Source organism: Sus scrofa, chromosome 16, assembly GCF_000003025.6.
Source record: "Sus scrofa isolate TJ Tabasco breed Duroc chromosome 16, Sscrofa11.1, whole genome shotgun sequence".
NCBI classification, from domain to species: Eukaryota; Metazoa; Chordata; class Mammalia; order Artiodactyla; family Suidae; genus Sus; species Sus scrofa.
In genome coordinates this window covers 51,392,176-51,406,664 of record NC_010458.4, presented here as the reverse complement: position 1 = coordinate 51,406,664, position 14,489 = coordinate 51,392,176, and the positions used below count along the sequence as shown (strand labels likewise).

General features: G+C 53.6%; 1 protein-coding gene across 1 annotated transcript in view; it reads left to right on the top strand.

Annotated features, from left to right (window-relative positions):
* ERGIC1 (endoplasmic reticulum-golgi intermediate compartment 1) overlaps positions 3,152-14,489 on the top strand; it is a 119,751-nt gene continuing 108,413 nt past the window's right edge. Inside the window, exon 1 of the mRNA XM_003134052.6 lies at positions 3,152-3,302. Coding sequence (XP_003134100.4) covers positions 3,283-3,302 — 20 coding nt within the window. The 5' untranslated portion in view covers positions 3,152-3,282. The remainder of the gene's footprint in view (positions 3,303-14,489) is intronic.

Sequence of the window (14,489 nt, the reverse complement as noted above, 5' to 3'; positions counted from 1 at the left end):
AGGCTCTTTCTCTCTTGTTGCTCTGCTCTGATGACCTTCACCACGTGGTCCTGGATGGTTGGCATCCACATTCTCGGCAGCCAGATGGAGAAAGGGACACGGTGGGTAATACCCATCAATAATCCCTGAAGTGGCCACAAGATGCTTCCCCTTATATCTCAGGGGCCAGCACTTAGTCAGACGGCCACACCTAGCTGCAGTGGGAGCTGGAAAATGCAGCTTTCATTCTGAGCACCCATATGCCTGGCCAAAAATTGAGAGATCCATCATCATGCGAAAACAGCAACCATAGCCAACGTTTCTTGCATTTACCCTGCGTCAGGCGCTGTCCTAAGTCCTTGACATTTATCAACACATTTCATCCTCACAACAGATCTGTGAAAAAGACACTGTTATTGTCCCCGCTTTACAGATGAGGCACGAAAGTAAAATGCTAATAACTGACAAGCTAGATTATGATCCCATGTAGTCTGGCTCGAGTATGGGATCTGTTAACATAGGTCACGGTTATGGAGAAAGGGAGCGCTATTGGGAGAAAGGCATATTTTCTGCCCACTTAGCAGGGGGGAAGGCAGAGAGAGGAACGTGCTCCAGGCAGAAGAAACAGCAAATGCAAAAGCCCCCCCACCCCCAAAGCAAGGTCCATTGTGGCAGCGCCCCTCAACCTTAAATGTACCAGTGAATCACTTGGAGATCATGCGAAACACACACTTGATTCCATAGGGCTGAGCCTGAGAATTTGCCCCACGGTGACCAAGTGACTGTCCTGTGGACCCCCACCAGACTGTGGGCCACAGTTTGCGAGGGAGAACTGGTGGTCAAACGCCCACCACTGCATGTTTCCCCACCTGCATGGGCCTGAGCCACAAAGAGTCCTTTGGGCTCAGGGATTACCCAAGGCCCCTTCACCCTTCTTGCCTCCCCCAGGTTTCCAGTTCCAGCTGAGATTTCCTTCTCTCTCCCAAGAGTGCCAGGCTCCTTGCTGAGTGAATAAATGAATGAATGAGTGTGTTCTCAGCTGGCTGTGGGGTGAGAGTGCTGAACCCTAACCACTAGACCTCAAGGGCCCGCAGGCTTGATGTAGGTCCCCAGTTCTTGTCCCTTTGGAAAGAAATTCTGCAATGAGACTGAGAGGAGTGAGGCAAATAAAGTGTTTATTAAGAGAGAGGCTATGTGTGGAGAAAGTGTGGGCAAGCTTGGCGGGGGGGGGGGGGGGGGCGGGGGGTAGGTGGACAGAAAGAGAGCACCATGTGCTTTGGGGGTCTTTTAAATCACTGGTATGGGGGCGGTCCTTTTGGGCTTCCTCTGGCCAATCACCTTGCTTTGTCTGGCCTTGAGTCCCTATCTGGCCTAACCCAGGGCCCTCCCCTGTGTGCGCATGCTCTTTTAGCCAAGATGGATTCTAGTGCAGGGGTTTCTGGGAAGTTGACAGGATGTACTATGGGCTGGTGCCTCCTCCCTTCTCTGACCCCTGAGGACCTTTTCTGCACATGTGTAGTCTGGAAGGTCTCCTTGACCTCAAGAATGAGAAATACGTGGTCTCTTTATCTTTTTTTGCAAGCAGGATGCACCTCCTCCTTGCTCCTGTCATAATCGTCTATCTTGAAGTCTCCGACCACAGGGGACAGATTCCAGTTGCTCAGCCTGGGACCCATCTAGCTCCTGCCTTGAATGAATGAACGAATGAATGAATGAAAAGGGAAAGCTGGAGGTCAAAGGGAAGGAGAGGCAACTGGGTTTATGATCCAGGGGAAGAGTTTGGTTCACCGCCCCCACTCTCCACCAGACCCAAGCTGGCACTGTGCATTCTGAAGCCTCCCACAGAAATAGGTACCAGCATTTCCCTCTATTTATAGATGAAGAAACCCCCTGCTGGCCCCGCTTTGTGAACATGAGCCCCCACCTTCCTCCCCCAGGATTTTTCAAGCTCTGTATTAAGCATAACCTTAGGGGTGGTGTCAGCTATAGAACAGGAAGTTCAGAATGAGTTTCCCCCACACTGGTCTTATGTTATAACTACCTTCTCCTCTAACCCACCAGTCCTGGAAGAAGATGCTGATTGATTGATTTTTTTGGTCTTTTTTTTTTTTTTTTTTTTTTTTTTTTTTTTTTTTTAGGGCCACACCGGTGGCATATGGAAGTTCCCAGGCTAGGGGTCCTATCAGAGCAGCAGCTGCCTGCTTACACCACAGCCAAGCCAACAGCCAGATCCGAACAGCATCTGCCACCTACACCACAGCTCGCGGCAACGCTGGAACCTTAACTCACTGAGTTAATGCCAGGGATAGAACCCACATCCTCAAGGATACTAGTCAGGTTCATAACCCGCTGCTCCACAACTGGGGAACTCCGAAGGAGATGCTGATTACCTGTGAATTTTGCAGAAGGAAACAGGCTCATAGAGGTGCCCCCGCCTGCAATAGACCGGGTTGGGAGCCTGGCTCAGTGAATACCGTTGGTAGGAACCACAAACGGAAGATGCAAGTAGAGACCGGAGTTAGCAGGCCAACCACAATAGCTGCAGGTGATGAAACATTTGCTAGGTGCCAAGCATCACACTAATCCGTCACCCAACTTTCTCATTTGATCCCCCCAAAAAGCTCCTCCAGTAAGTGTCATCCTCATGTGTGTGCAGACCTGGAAAGGGGTGTGGGCTCAGAGAAGCCAAGTGTCTTTCCTAGAGAGGCACAGCAGGGACCACTTTACAAATCTAGGCCCTCCTGACCTCCTCTTTTCTTTCACAGTACCCGGCCCTTCCTCAGAGTCAAACGTTGTGCATAGCCCAGATCTGGACCATTCCATGTAATTGTCACCACGCAGGGAAACTGTTTTATATGTGCAAGGTAACGGAGGCTCACAGAGGCAGTGGGATTTGCTCAAGGCCACACAGAAAGTGATGGAAAACAGACGGGGGTGCTTCGAAGGAATGACCGTGCGAGTCCTTGGGTGCTTCTTCCGCCTCGGAGAGCCTCGACCCCCACCGCGCTCCCGCCAAGGCCCGCCCCTCCCCCTCCCCGCCCCCCAGGCCCTCGGGCCCCCCGGGCCCCTTTAACCGGGAGGCGGAAGGGGCGGCCGGGGGCGGTGGCGGCGCCCAATGAGCTGCGCAGAGCGTCACTTCCCGGCGGCGGGAGGCGAGCGGCGAGTGTCGGGGGCGGGGGGCGGCCGGCGGGGGCGGGGCGGCCGGAGGAGGCGTTGGCAGCGGGCTGGGACCCACGCGGCGCCGCGGCCCACCTGGCCTGCAGCGCTCCCACCCCCGGCGGCAGCGGCGGCGGCGGCGGCACGATGCCCTTTGACTTCAGGAGGTGAGTGTGGCGACCCCGGCCACCGGGGAGTCCCCTCCGCGGGCACGGGGCGGGGGGGGGTGCATCCCTCCCGCCTGGGATGCCAAAGCGGCCTCCCTCGCCCGGTGCATGCCTCCGAAGGCCTCGGGGACCCCGGGCGGCCCCCAGCCGCACACAAAGGGCCCCCTCGTGCAGCGGGAGGCGAGGCCACCCACCTCTTGTTTCGCTCCACCGTTTCCCTCCGGGGAGTCCCCTCCCCAGGCTGCCCCGGCACCTCGCAAACTCGCATCCCGGTCCTCCCCAGGCTGGGAAACGGATTTCCTGCTTCCCCTAGGTTAGGAGCAAGCCAGCCACCCCCTTCCTCCCCTCCACAGAGCCTCATTGCGTGGACCCCACCCTAGCTGACAGGTGCGTGCAGGGTACCCCGGATGAGCCCCCGGGGATCCGCAGGGGTCTGCAGTCCCACCCGCCAGGCAACAGCTGGAGCGTTTCAGGTTTCCTTAAGCTCAGGCTCTCCCACGCAGGAGGCCTGTCCTCCAGCCCCCCTGGTCCTGCGCTCTGGGTCTGGGGGCTGCATGGGGAAGGGCAGGAGGCCGCAGGCTCTGCTCAAGGCTCTGCAGAGGGCCCAGCGGGGTCTGGCCCTGGCTTTCTGCAATCACCACAATGGGCCCTTTGTGGGTGCAGCCGCCTCATGGTCCACGTTGTGCTGGGCCAGGCCTTCTGGAGGCCTGCTGACAAGGGGTCTTCAGCAGACTTTACCTTGGGGTGTCGAAGCGCCAGGAGATGTCCTGGCCTGAGGCACCCACACTGCTGGCGGGCGGGGGTATAGCCAGGAAAATATCAGGGCTGTAGTGGGGAGAAGCTGGATTAGAATCCTGTCTCTTCCTCCTCCATTGAGCAGCTTGGCATCTTCTAGAAGTTAGGGGCAGAGGCTCTGGGTTCAGGTCTCCCCTTAGTTGCTCAGCTGGATGACTTGGGCAGATGTCTGTGCCTTCTCAGTATCTGTCACCACCTGAAGATTGGGGCTAAAAATAAAGTCCCCACCTGTGAGGGCTGAGTGCATGCAACGGGCTTAACTCAGAGCTCTGAAATGGGACGTTGGTGGACAGGCAGCCTCCCCATGAAGCCACTTTCTCATCCACAAAATAAGGATTCTGGTGCCTGCCTGCTCCTTCCCACCCTACAGGTGTGAAGGAAGTTGGGGTCAAGTGACAGCCTCCCCAGAAGAAGAGCCTGGCGGTGACCGCCATGGCACGTGGGCGTTTTGAGGTTCAAGCCTGGAGAGAACATTGGCCTTGGACCTCTTGCCCTGGCTGATGTGGCCCTCGGCCTGCCCTGGGCACCAGTGCCATGTCATAAACAGCTGGCCCCTTGCTCCCAGCCCTGGGGCTGGCACCCCAGCTAAATGCTGGCAGACCCAGGGCAGTTACAAAGAAGCAGTAAGCCCTTCTGATGGAACTCAGGGGCGATCGGCATACTGACAGTTAACAGACCGGCCCTGAGAAAGCTGTAGAAGCACGTTGATTCCTGGATCCATAAGGCCTCCTCTTACCCAGGCTGGTAATTTCTGCCCCTGCCTCCCGTCCCCACGTGATTCAGTAGGTTTCGGTGATTTTGACCTTGTTGGAGAAGCCACTGCTTTGGGGCCTGCCATTCATTCCCTCTGCACCTAACCTCCCCGTTTTTAAGAGGAGGAGGCTGAGGCGTGATGGCTGAGCATCTTGCCCTGGATCTCATGGGACCTAGATTGAAGGGTGGGCCAGGGTCCCAGGTCACACACAGCCCCTGATCTGGTGTCCCTTGGATTGAACATTTGGAGTGTCCTGGTGCCATGGCGGCCCCAGCTTAATGAGGTGTTTTAATCCATTTCCTTGAAGGCTTGTGCCACCGCTCAACAGTGAGAATGGTTTCAACACCTTAGATTCGCACCTTGGAGAACGAGCCTAGTAACCTGCGCTTCTAAAGATGCGTTCACTCCAGGGCTCAGGTTCTAAGGAAGGTTCACTGTCCGCTCACTTCAGTGTTCACTGATCAAGCATTTCCTGAGTGTCTGCTCCGTGCTCAGCCCCCTGCCACGGGCCCCTCTGTGCAGAGCTGGGTGACCTGTGTCTCTGCCCTTTCAGCGCTTGAGAAGGGAGGAGGGCATCTCGGAGTCCCGAGAGTTGGGGTCCTCGGCATCCAGTGTTGGCGAGGCATCCGTCACTGCAGGGGGCGGGGGGCAGACCTGACATCTGTTCCTGAGTCGCCTGGGAGAGGGAGTTTTAATCTTCATTTCCCATCAACGGAAAGGGAGGCTGCAGGTGGACGCTCCTCTGCCCAGAGCCAGGCAGGGCTGAGCTGGTGGAGCTGGGATCTGAACCAGCTCCAAAGCCTTAGCTCTGGGAGAAAAGGGAGGACATGGAGAGGCCCACAACCCTGTCCGATCTCTTAAAAACCATCGGGGAGTAGAGAGGCCTACGCTGGTTGAAGCCCCCTCTCCCAGTTTGAGGCCAGGGAGCACACCAGGCTTCCTGCCCATTTTGCTCTCCTGAAAACGGAACAAAATCAGGAAGGGGAAGAAGGAACCTCTTGCCCTTTCTTATCAGCGCTCCTTGTTTTCTCCATGCCTGTTGGTCCTCCTGCGCCTTGCCTCCTGTCTGCTCTCCTGTCTGTGAAATGGGCAGGAGAACAATACCCATTGTCGAGAGGATTAACTGAGCCCCTGTGTGTAAAGCACTTAGACCCAGAGTAAGTGCTCAGTCAGCCTTGGCCGCTCTTTTCATCATTGGCATTACTTCGCTGAAGCACCGGTATTTCCTAGCCCTCTATAATTCTCTTCATTATTCTTCCTCCTATGAAAACGTGAACTCCCGGAGGCAAAGATTTTTATCTGTTTCATCATTGCTGGATCTCCAATGCCTAGCACAGGGCCCGAGCTCCACTTGCCCCCAGCAAATGTCTCAGAGTCTTTCAAGGAAGCCTCTGATATGCCAGTTCTGGCTTTACTGGGAAAATGTTCAGCTGGGTGGTTAATTTTCCCCCTTCCTTCCTTAAAAGTGCTCTTCTCAGAATTGTAGTTGGTTTGGGGGTTGGGAGGAGTAGGCAGAGTACAGAGGAGGGACCCCGGGCTTTCAAAGATGGCTTGTGTTTGCTTTGCTCCTGGTTCATTGTTTCCCTAATCGCTGGACTTTGCAGTGGTGGGACTGGCCTTGCGACCCAGTTCCTTGGGCGTTGGCCCTACCCGGACCCAGTTCCGGCTGGCAGGGGCCAGGAACACCTGCTGCCTCTGGCTCAGCCTGCGGTAGGTGCAGGGGAGGGTGGGGGATGGTTCCTGCAGCCCAGGCCCAGGGGAGCCTGAGCCCTGCTTTCAGGGACACCAAGGTGGCCAGCTCCCCCGTAACGGCAGCCTCCAAATTGAAACCCCATGATCTGGGGCGTGCTGCTGCCCAGCCACTGACCGTCTGGGCCCTGGAACAGTTGACAATTGACCGACCTCCTCTAAGTCTATTTCTTCATTTTAAGAAGGTGGCAACCTCGGGAGTTTCCATTGTGACACAGTGGAAATGAATCCGACTAGTGTCCATGAAGATGCGGGTTGGATCCCTGGACTCGCTCAGTGGGTGACCGATCCCGCATTGCCATGACCTGTGGTATAGGTTGCAGGCACAGCTCAGTTCCTGCATTGCTATGGCTGTGATGTAGGCCGGCAGCTGCAGCTCCAATTCCACCCCTAGCCAGGGAACTTCCTTATGCTGCAAGTGCAGCCTTTAAAAAGGAAAAAAAAAAACAATTTTAAAAAGATTAAGCCAGAGGGAAAATTGTGAAAAATCAAGCCAGTATTTTGCATTTATCGAGCACTTACTAGTGCCTGACACTGTTGGAAGGGTCTTACCTATGCTCGTTTAATCCCCCACCAGCCCGACAAGGCAGACGCTGTTGTTATCCCACTTTACAGATGAGCCAGTTGAGATGCAGCAGAGTTCAGGGCCATGGCGGGTCAGCACAAGGCACTGGGGTTTGCCCTGGGGCTCCAGAGGCCCACCTGTACCCTGTAGGTCCATCTCTAAGGCTTCACCTTCTAGTCACAAAGTTCAGAGAGAACTGAAACCCCCTCTAATTGGGCGAATTGGCTTCCTCAGCTCTTGTCCTTTCCCAGCGATGCTCATTAACAAGCTTCAAGTCGTCAACCTTTTTTTTAAAAAAATTTTTACTTTTTGGTAGCCTCGTGTGATCTGATACCTGATTCTGAAATAGTCTTTAAAACGCCCATGACGGTCTCATGGCAGCTGGGAACATCTCGCTCTGGAGGGCCAGGTTTTCTCACCCCGGCCACTGGGGCTTCGGAGTGGAGAGATGTTTACCTGCTCATCTGGACGTGGAGGGGATTGGAAACACTCTCCTCCCGAGGCCATTTGGATTCCTGACGGAGATACCATAGTATCTTGAGACAGGGCCTTAGCCATCTGGGCCCTGTTAAGTTCTGTTTCCCATCTGGTAATCCTTTCACATGTTATTTTGGAGTTACTGCTGGGCGGTTTTCGTCAGGCGTTGGAGGGGTAAGCAGGGTGTGAAGAGGGCATTTGGGGTGAGGCTTACCCGCTGCCTCTATACCGGTGAACCTCAGCTCTGGCTGTGCGAATAGCTGGAGGAGTTTTTAAAATCCCCAAACTTGTGTGGCGCTCCAGACCCCATAATGAGGATCTGAGGGTGGGGGGATTCAGGCATCAGTATTATTTTGAAGACCTGCACAGCTAAGACCCAAAAGATTGCCATGAATCAGGAGAACCCATATTCGGCAGTCTGAGAATACCGGGGCAGGCAGATGCTGCCGCGGGTCCTTGGAGGGGAGGTTAGGGCATGGAGTCTGGTGCCACCTGTCATTCCTGCAGGCCCCGTCCCTGCTGTGGGTCTGTTCTTCCCTAGCAAAGCTCTTGAAAAGGTGGGGAAGGGGTACCTTTCCATGGACATCCTTGCTCTTCAAAGTGTGGTCCCACACCAGCAGCTTCAGCATCACCTGGGGACTTGGTGGAAATGCAGAATCTCAGGGCCTCCCTTGAATCTGCATCTGCAGTTTGGTAAGATCCCCAGGTGATTTGGATGTCCAGTAAGGAGTTCCCGCTGTGGCGCAGTGGGATGGGTGGCCTCTCTGCAGGGCCAGATTCGATCTGCCACTCAGCACAGTGGGTTAAAGGATCTGGCATAGCTGCAGCTGCAGTGTAGGAACTGTGGCTCGGATCTGATCCCTGGCCCAGGAACTCCGTATGCTGCAGGGTGACCCCAAAAAAAAACAAAAAAACAAAAAAAATGAGATGTTTGTAAAGTGAGGTGGACAAAGCCCTGCTCTGCATGATTGACTAACTCAGCATCTCCCGGTCTCTGCCCCTCCATGCTGGGTTCCCCACTTGGAGTTCCGCAGCATGTGCCTAACTAACTAAAGGCTCTGAGAAGTCCTGCATGAAAGGGCCCTGAGTCATTTGGTTTGGCCCAGCTTTGGCCAAACTTACTGTCTAAGCCACCCTGTGGTCCAGTGCTATTTCTCAGGATATCATTTCAGAAACAGCTCTAATTGATCCTTTAAGGAAATGGTAATTAGCCTAATTGTCTGTTGTCAACTTTAACATTTGGGTCTGTTAACTTAATTACATTGGCTGTCTATGCAGGGAAAGTACAGGACAGAAAAACAAAACAAAACAAAACCCACCAACACTGGCTCTGTATTCATTTTTTAAAGTCCTGACCCTTGGGGAGATCCTGTTGTGGCTCAGCGGGTTAAGAATCTGACTAGTATCCATGAGGGTTCAGGTTCGATCCCTGGCATTAACTCAGTGGGTTAAGGATCCGGCTTTGCCACGAGCTATAGTGTAGGTTGCAGACATGGCCTGAATCTGGCATTGCTGTGGCTGTGGTGTAGGCTGGCATCTGCAGCTCCGATTCGACCCCTAGCCTGGGAACTTTCATATGCTTCAGGTGTAACCCTAAAAAGACAAACAAACAAGCAAACAAAAGCAGGGAAAAAACCTGACGCTTGGGAGAGGCAGGAGGAACTCAGGATTCGCTGCGCTCCTGAGAGCTGGGGGATGTGGATGGCATTTTGCAAACCTCTTCACCCTGAGTGGGGCTTGTACCTGTTTTACATCCAGGGAAACTGAGCCCCAGAGATGCTGGGTCACACAGCGGGTGCATCAAGGGGTCCCCAGGGGGACCAGCGCACACCTGACAGTATAATCTCCCCTTGAACGCTTCCTTCCTCCTGGAACCTGCCAGGCAGCACAGCTGTTCAGGAAGCAAGATCCGTTTGAAATGGGACTGAACGTTCTGTTTATCCAAAAGGTGGAAACCCTCTTGGAGATGAGGGGCCGGGCTATTGGTCATCGGTCCCGGAAGTATTGGGTGCTGGGGAGGCTTTTCTCCCTCGAGTTCCGGGCTGCGGCTGGCATTTCTTCGGAGGAGGAAAGGAGGCAGTGCTCATCTTCTTGGGAATGAAGGTTCCTAAGACTCTTCCACATGCCCAGCTTCCCCAGCTGGGGATGCGCCCTGTGCTGGGCGTGTCATTGGACTTGAAAGTCACACTGGCCCCGCGGGAAAAATACAATTATTAGTCACTTGTTTGCTACATTTGATCTTTTAAATTAACCTACAGTAAAACTGGCCCTTTTGGGTGTGTGCTTCTATGGAATTCAAGACATTATGTCATGTAAGCACCCCCACAGTGGAAGTGCAGAACTGTCCCTTCCCCCCAAGAGTTCTAATGCTATCACTTATAGTCAGACTATTGATTTGATGTTTAAAAATGTGTTAAGAGCTCTTAAGATGAGATCTACCTTCTTAACAAATGTTTTCAGTGCACAATAGAGTATCTTTTTTTCTGTCTTTTGTCTTTTTAGGGCTGCACCTGCGGCATATGAAGGTTCCCAGGCTAGGGGTTGAGTCGGAGCTGCAGCTGCTGGCCTATGCCACAGTCACAGCCACACGGAATCCAAGCCTCATGTGCAACCTGCACCACAGCTCAGAGCTCACGCTGGATCCTTCAGCCACTGAGTGATGCCAGGGATCGAACCTGTGCTCCTGAATACTTGTTGGGTTTGTTAACCACTGAGCCAGGTCGGGAACTCCCCGTATGGTTAATTATAGGTACAATGTTGCACTGCACAGCAGATCTGGAGAAGTATGTCCCCTAACTGAAACTATTTACCCATAGAATACCAACGCCCCAAGTCCTCCTCTCAGCTCCTGGCAACCACCATTCTCCTGTCTGCTTCTGCAGGTTTAACTGTGTTGGACGTCTCGTGTCAGTGGAGGGAGTATCTGTCCTTCTGTGATGGGCTTGGTTCACTTAACACAATGTCCTCTCCTTTGATCCATGTTGTCACACACGGCAGGGGTTCCTTCTTAAAGGCTGAATAATATTCTATCGTCTGTATACACATTTTCCTTATCCATCCATCTGTCCACAGACACTTAGATTGTTTCCACTTTTTTTTTTTTTTTTTTGGTCTTTTTGTCTTTTTAGGGCCGCACCCAGGCTAGAGGTCCAGTTGGAACTGTCGCCGCCAGCCTACGCCACAGCCATGGCAACGTGAGATCCGAGCTGCATCTGCAATCTGCACCACAGCTCATGGCAATGCCAGATCTTTAACCCACTGAGCGAGGCCAGGGATCGAACCCATGTCCTCATGGATGCTAGTTGGGTTTGCTAACTGCTGAGCCACAACGGGAACTCTGTGTTTCCACATCTCAGCTGTTGGGAATAATGCTACAGTGAACATGGGGGGGGGGGGGCTCGTATCTCTTCAAGATCTTGATTTCAATTATTTTGGATAAATACCCAGTCGTGGGATTGCTGGATCATATGATGTTTCTATTTTTGATTTTTTGAGGCCCCTCATTGTTTTCTCTACTGGTTGCACTGATTTACATTCCCACCGACAGCATCCTGGGGTTCCTGTTTCTCTACATCCTCGCCACACTTGCTATCTTTTATTTTGATAAGAGCCACCCTGACAGGTATGAGGGGCTATCTCATTGTGGTTTTGATTTGCATTTCCCTGATAATTAGTGATCCTGAGTATCTTTCTGGATACCTGTTGGCCGTTTGTGTGTCTTCTTTGGAGACGTGTTCATTCAAATGTTCTCTGCCCAGATTTAATCAGGTTATTTGGTTGTGGGTTTGTTGTCGTGGTTTTGTGGGGTGTGTGTGTGTTGCTATGGAGTTGAAGGAGTTTCTTGTGTATTTCGGTTATTAGCCACTTTTCAGATACATGATTCACAAATATTCTTCCAGTGAAATGGTTCCCTTCTCACTCTGGTCCTTTTTTCCTTTCTTAATTCAGTTTTAAAACAGGAAGCTGGGGCATGACTGGCCAAGGGCACGAGGCTGAGGAAGTACGCGACTGGAACTTGAACTTACGTCTGTTGATTCTGCAGCCAGGGCACCTCACCGTGTTGCTGTCCTGCCTCACTGATGCCCTGACAGTGTCGGTTTTTATGATTCCTCCCTAGGTCTTCACTGCCGCCTTCTCTCTTACTTTCACACCAGGAGCCACTGGTGGAGAATTTAACCAAAATGTCCTTTGAGGGAGTTCCCGTCATGGTTCCGCAGAAACGAATCTGACTAGCATCCATGAGCACGCAGGTTTGATCCTTGGCTCTGTTCAGTGCGTTAAGGATCCAGCCTTGCTCTGAGCTGTGGTGTAGGTCGCAGACATGGCTCGGATCCCATGTGGCTGTGACTGTGGCTGTGGTGTAGGCCAGCAGCTGTAACTCCGATTGGACCCCTAGCCTGGGAACCTCCATATGCCATGGGTGTGGCCCTCAAAGGACAAGAAGAAAAAAAAAAAAAAGTCCTTTGAGAACTATTGGGGGAGGGGAAACTGGTGCTATTTGACTTGTTTGGTTGTTTTGCTGGGCCTTCATGGTGTAGAGCGAATGTCTCCAAATACTCAGGGCAAGTGCTAGGTAGAGGGCCACCCTTTCAGAATGTCCTTCCACACCGCGAATCCCTCCGAGGGCTGCCGCAGCGTGCTCCCCTGGGGATCGCGGTCAGGGCGCCCAGGGAACAGACCCTTACAGTGTGCTCTCGCTCTGGATTTGAAGCCTTTTCCATGTTTACTAGCCATGGGACCTGGGACAAGACACTTGGCCCCTGTGAACCTCGATTTTCCTCATCTGCAAATTGGGTGCTCACACTTCCCTTGCAGAGTTTTTATGAGATGAGCTCAAGTGAAATACAGGACATGTGTGCTTAGAAAGTGGACTGCGTGGAGTTCCTTTGTGGCTCAATGGGTGAGGATAGTCTCTGTGAGGATGCAGGTTCGATCCCTGGTCTCGCTCATTGGGTTAAGGATCCAGTATTGCTCTGGCTGTGGTGTAGGCCAGCAGCTGCAGCTCACATTCAGCCCCTAGCCTGGGAACCTCCATATGCTGCAGGTGCAGCCCTAAAAATGAAAAAAGAAAATGGGGTGTGTTTTCCTCCTCCTGGCCTTGCCTGGCAGCTGTCTCCCATGCTCCTTACTGAGCCCTGGTAGACTTTGGCAGAGGGGCATCTGGTGGGTATATGTGGTAAACCCAGGGTCTCTTGGTTTTCAGGGCCAGTGCTGTTCTCATGTGAGAACACCTGAGGTGATTTGACCTGGAGCTAGACTCCCTTGTGTAGGTGACATGCGCACGGTGACCCCAGGCACAGAGACATTAATCTATGGTGGGAGAGTAAATGGTCAAATGGTCACACTCCCAGATTGCCCCAGGCCCTGGCAGGTGCCATGGTGGGCAGTTAGGTGCAGGCTGGAGTCCATCGCTGGGTGATGCTCCTTTGAGAAGGGGCAGCTCCCTGTGGCTTGTTGCCCTGCAGATTACCCAGTGTTTCAGGAAATGATGAAAATCTGATGAATTGTGTGAAAACGATTCGTAACTGCTTCCAATTTTATTTTTGTTGAACGACATGCTGGGCCAAACCAAAGCCTCCTGAGGGCTGATGATGGCCTGTGGCCGGCAGCATACTGCCTGTGTGTCACACAGAGCAGTGACCTAGCAGGGGCTGGGGGTGGGGGCAGCGGCGGGCAGGACTTGGGGCAGAGCCCCTGGACTCTTGGGAGATGGTCTGGTGGGCAGGGCCTTGGCACCGGCGGCAGAGGAGTGAGGGGCCCCCAGGTTTGGACAGAGGCAGCCTTAGGCACGATTCCCTCAGGCCTGGTAGCTGGGCCTTCCCTCCAGCGCTGGGATGGCAGCCCCGCCAGTGGGCCTGGCAGTCCTCCTCAGCCGTCCCAGGGCTGACCAAAGCGCAGCTGGAGTGGCACTCATCTCCAGGTCCTTTCATACCTTCAGCCCTCAGGGTGTCTTTTTCAGGTGACTTCTCAGGGCCGTGTGGTGACAACAGTGCCCACAACAGTCCCCATTTACCAAGTGGCAGGCCGAAAGTCTTTCTTAGATCCGGTTCATCCTCACATTAGGTGGCAACCGGGTATCATTCCCATTTGCCTGATGAGGATGCTGGGCCTAGAGGGGTGGGCACAGAGGGGACAGGACTTGGCTGTGTCACACAGACTGCGGGCAGATGAAGCAGTGTCTGTGGCACCAGAGCTGGCTTCTTAACCACACCGGTGTGCCCCAGAGAGGAGTGTTATCATCGCGATTTTTTTTGGGGGGGGGGTCCACGGATACCCCCAGTGTCAGCTGCTGTCTGCTCAGTTGTGTTCACAACTTATTGCCGTGGAAACCTTGTGGGCGAAAGGGGCTCCGGGTTGCCTGAGAGGAGCCTGGGCCTTGGCGACCGTTTCCAGGATCTAGATGACAGATAACCCTGTACGTGGGCAGGCGGGAGATTACCGCTGAGCCCCTGCTGGGGATCCGGGGAAAGGGGTGCTGCCCTTCCTGGGGGAGCTGGTGGGGCTGGCCATCGTGCCCTTCCTCCGGCCGTTCCCTGGTGCCCCCGTCCACAGGCCAGGGGCAGGCTGGGGTGCTGGAGTCATTTGTTCCGTGAACGTATTTACTGAGGGCCTACGGGTGCCAGGCACTGTTCTCCAAGCTGAGCATCTAGCCCGCAGCCAGCTCCTGCCCCTCCAACCTCATGGAACTTAGGTTTTAGTCCAGATATTTTGCTTCTCTCTCTTTTAAAATGAAATACCCTTTTTAAAATTATGGAATAGTTTTGAATTGGAGAAAAGTTGTAAAGATGATCCAGATACCCCAGTGCTCCCCATGGTTCACGCCGTGCATCACTACATTCGTCATGGC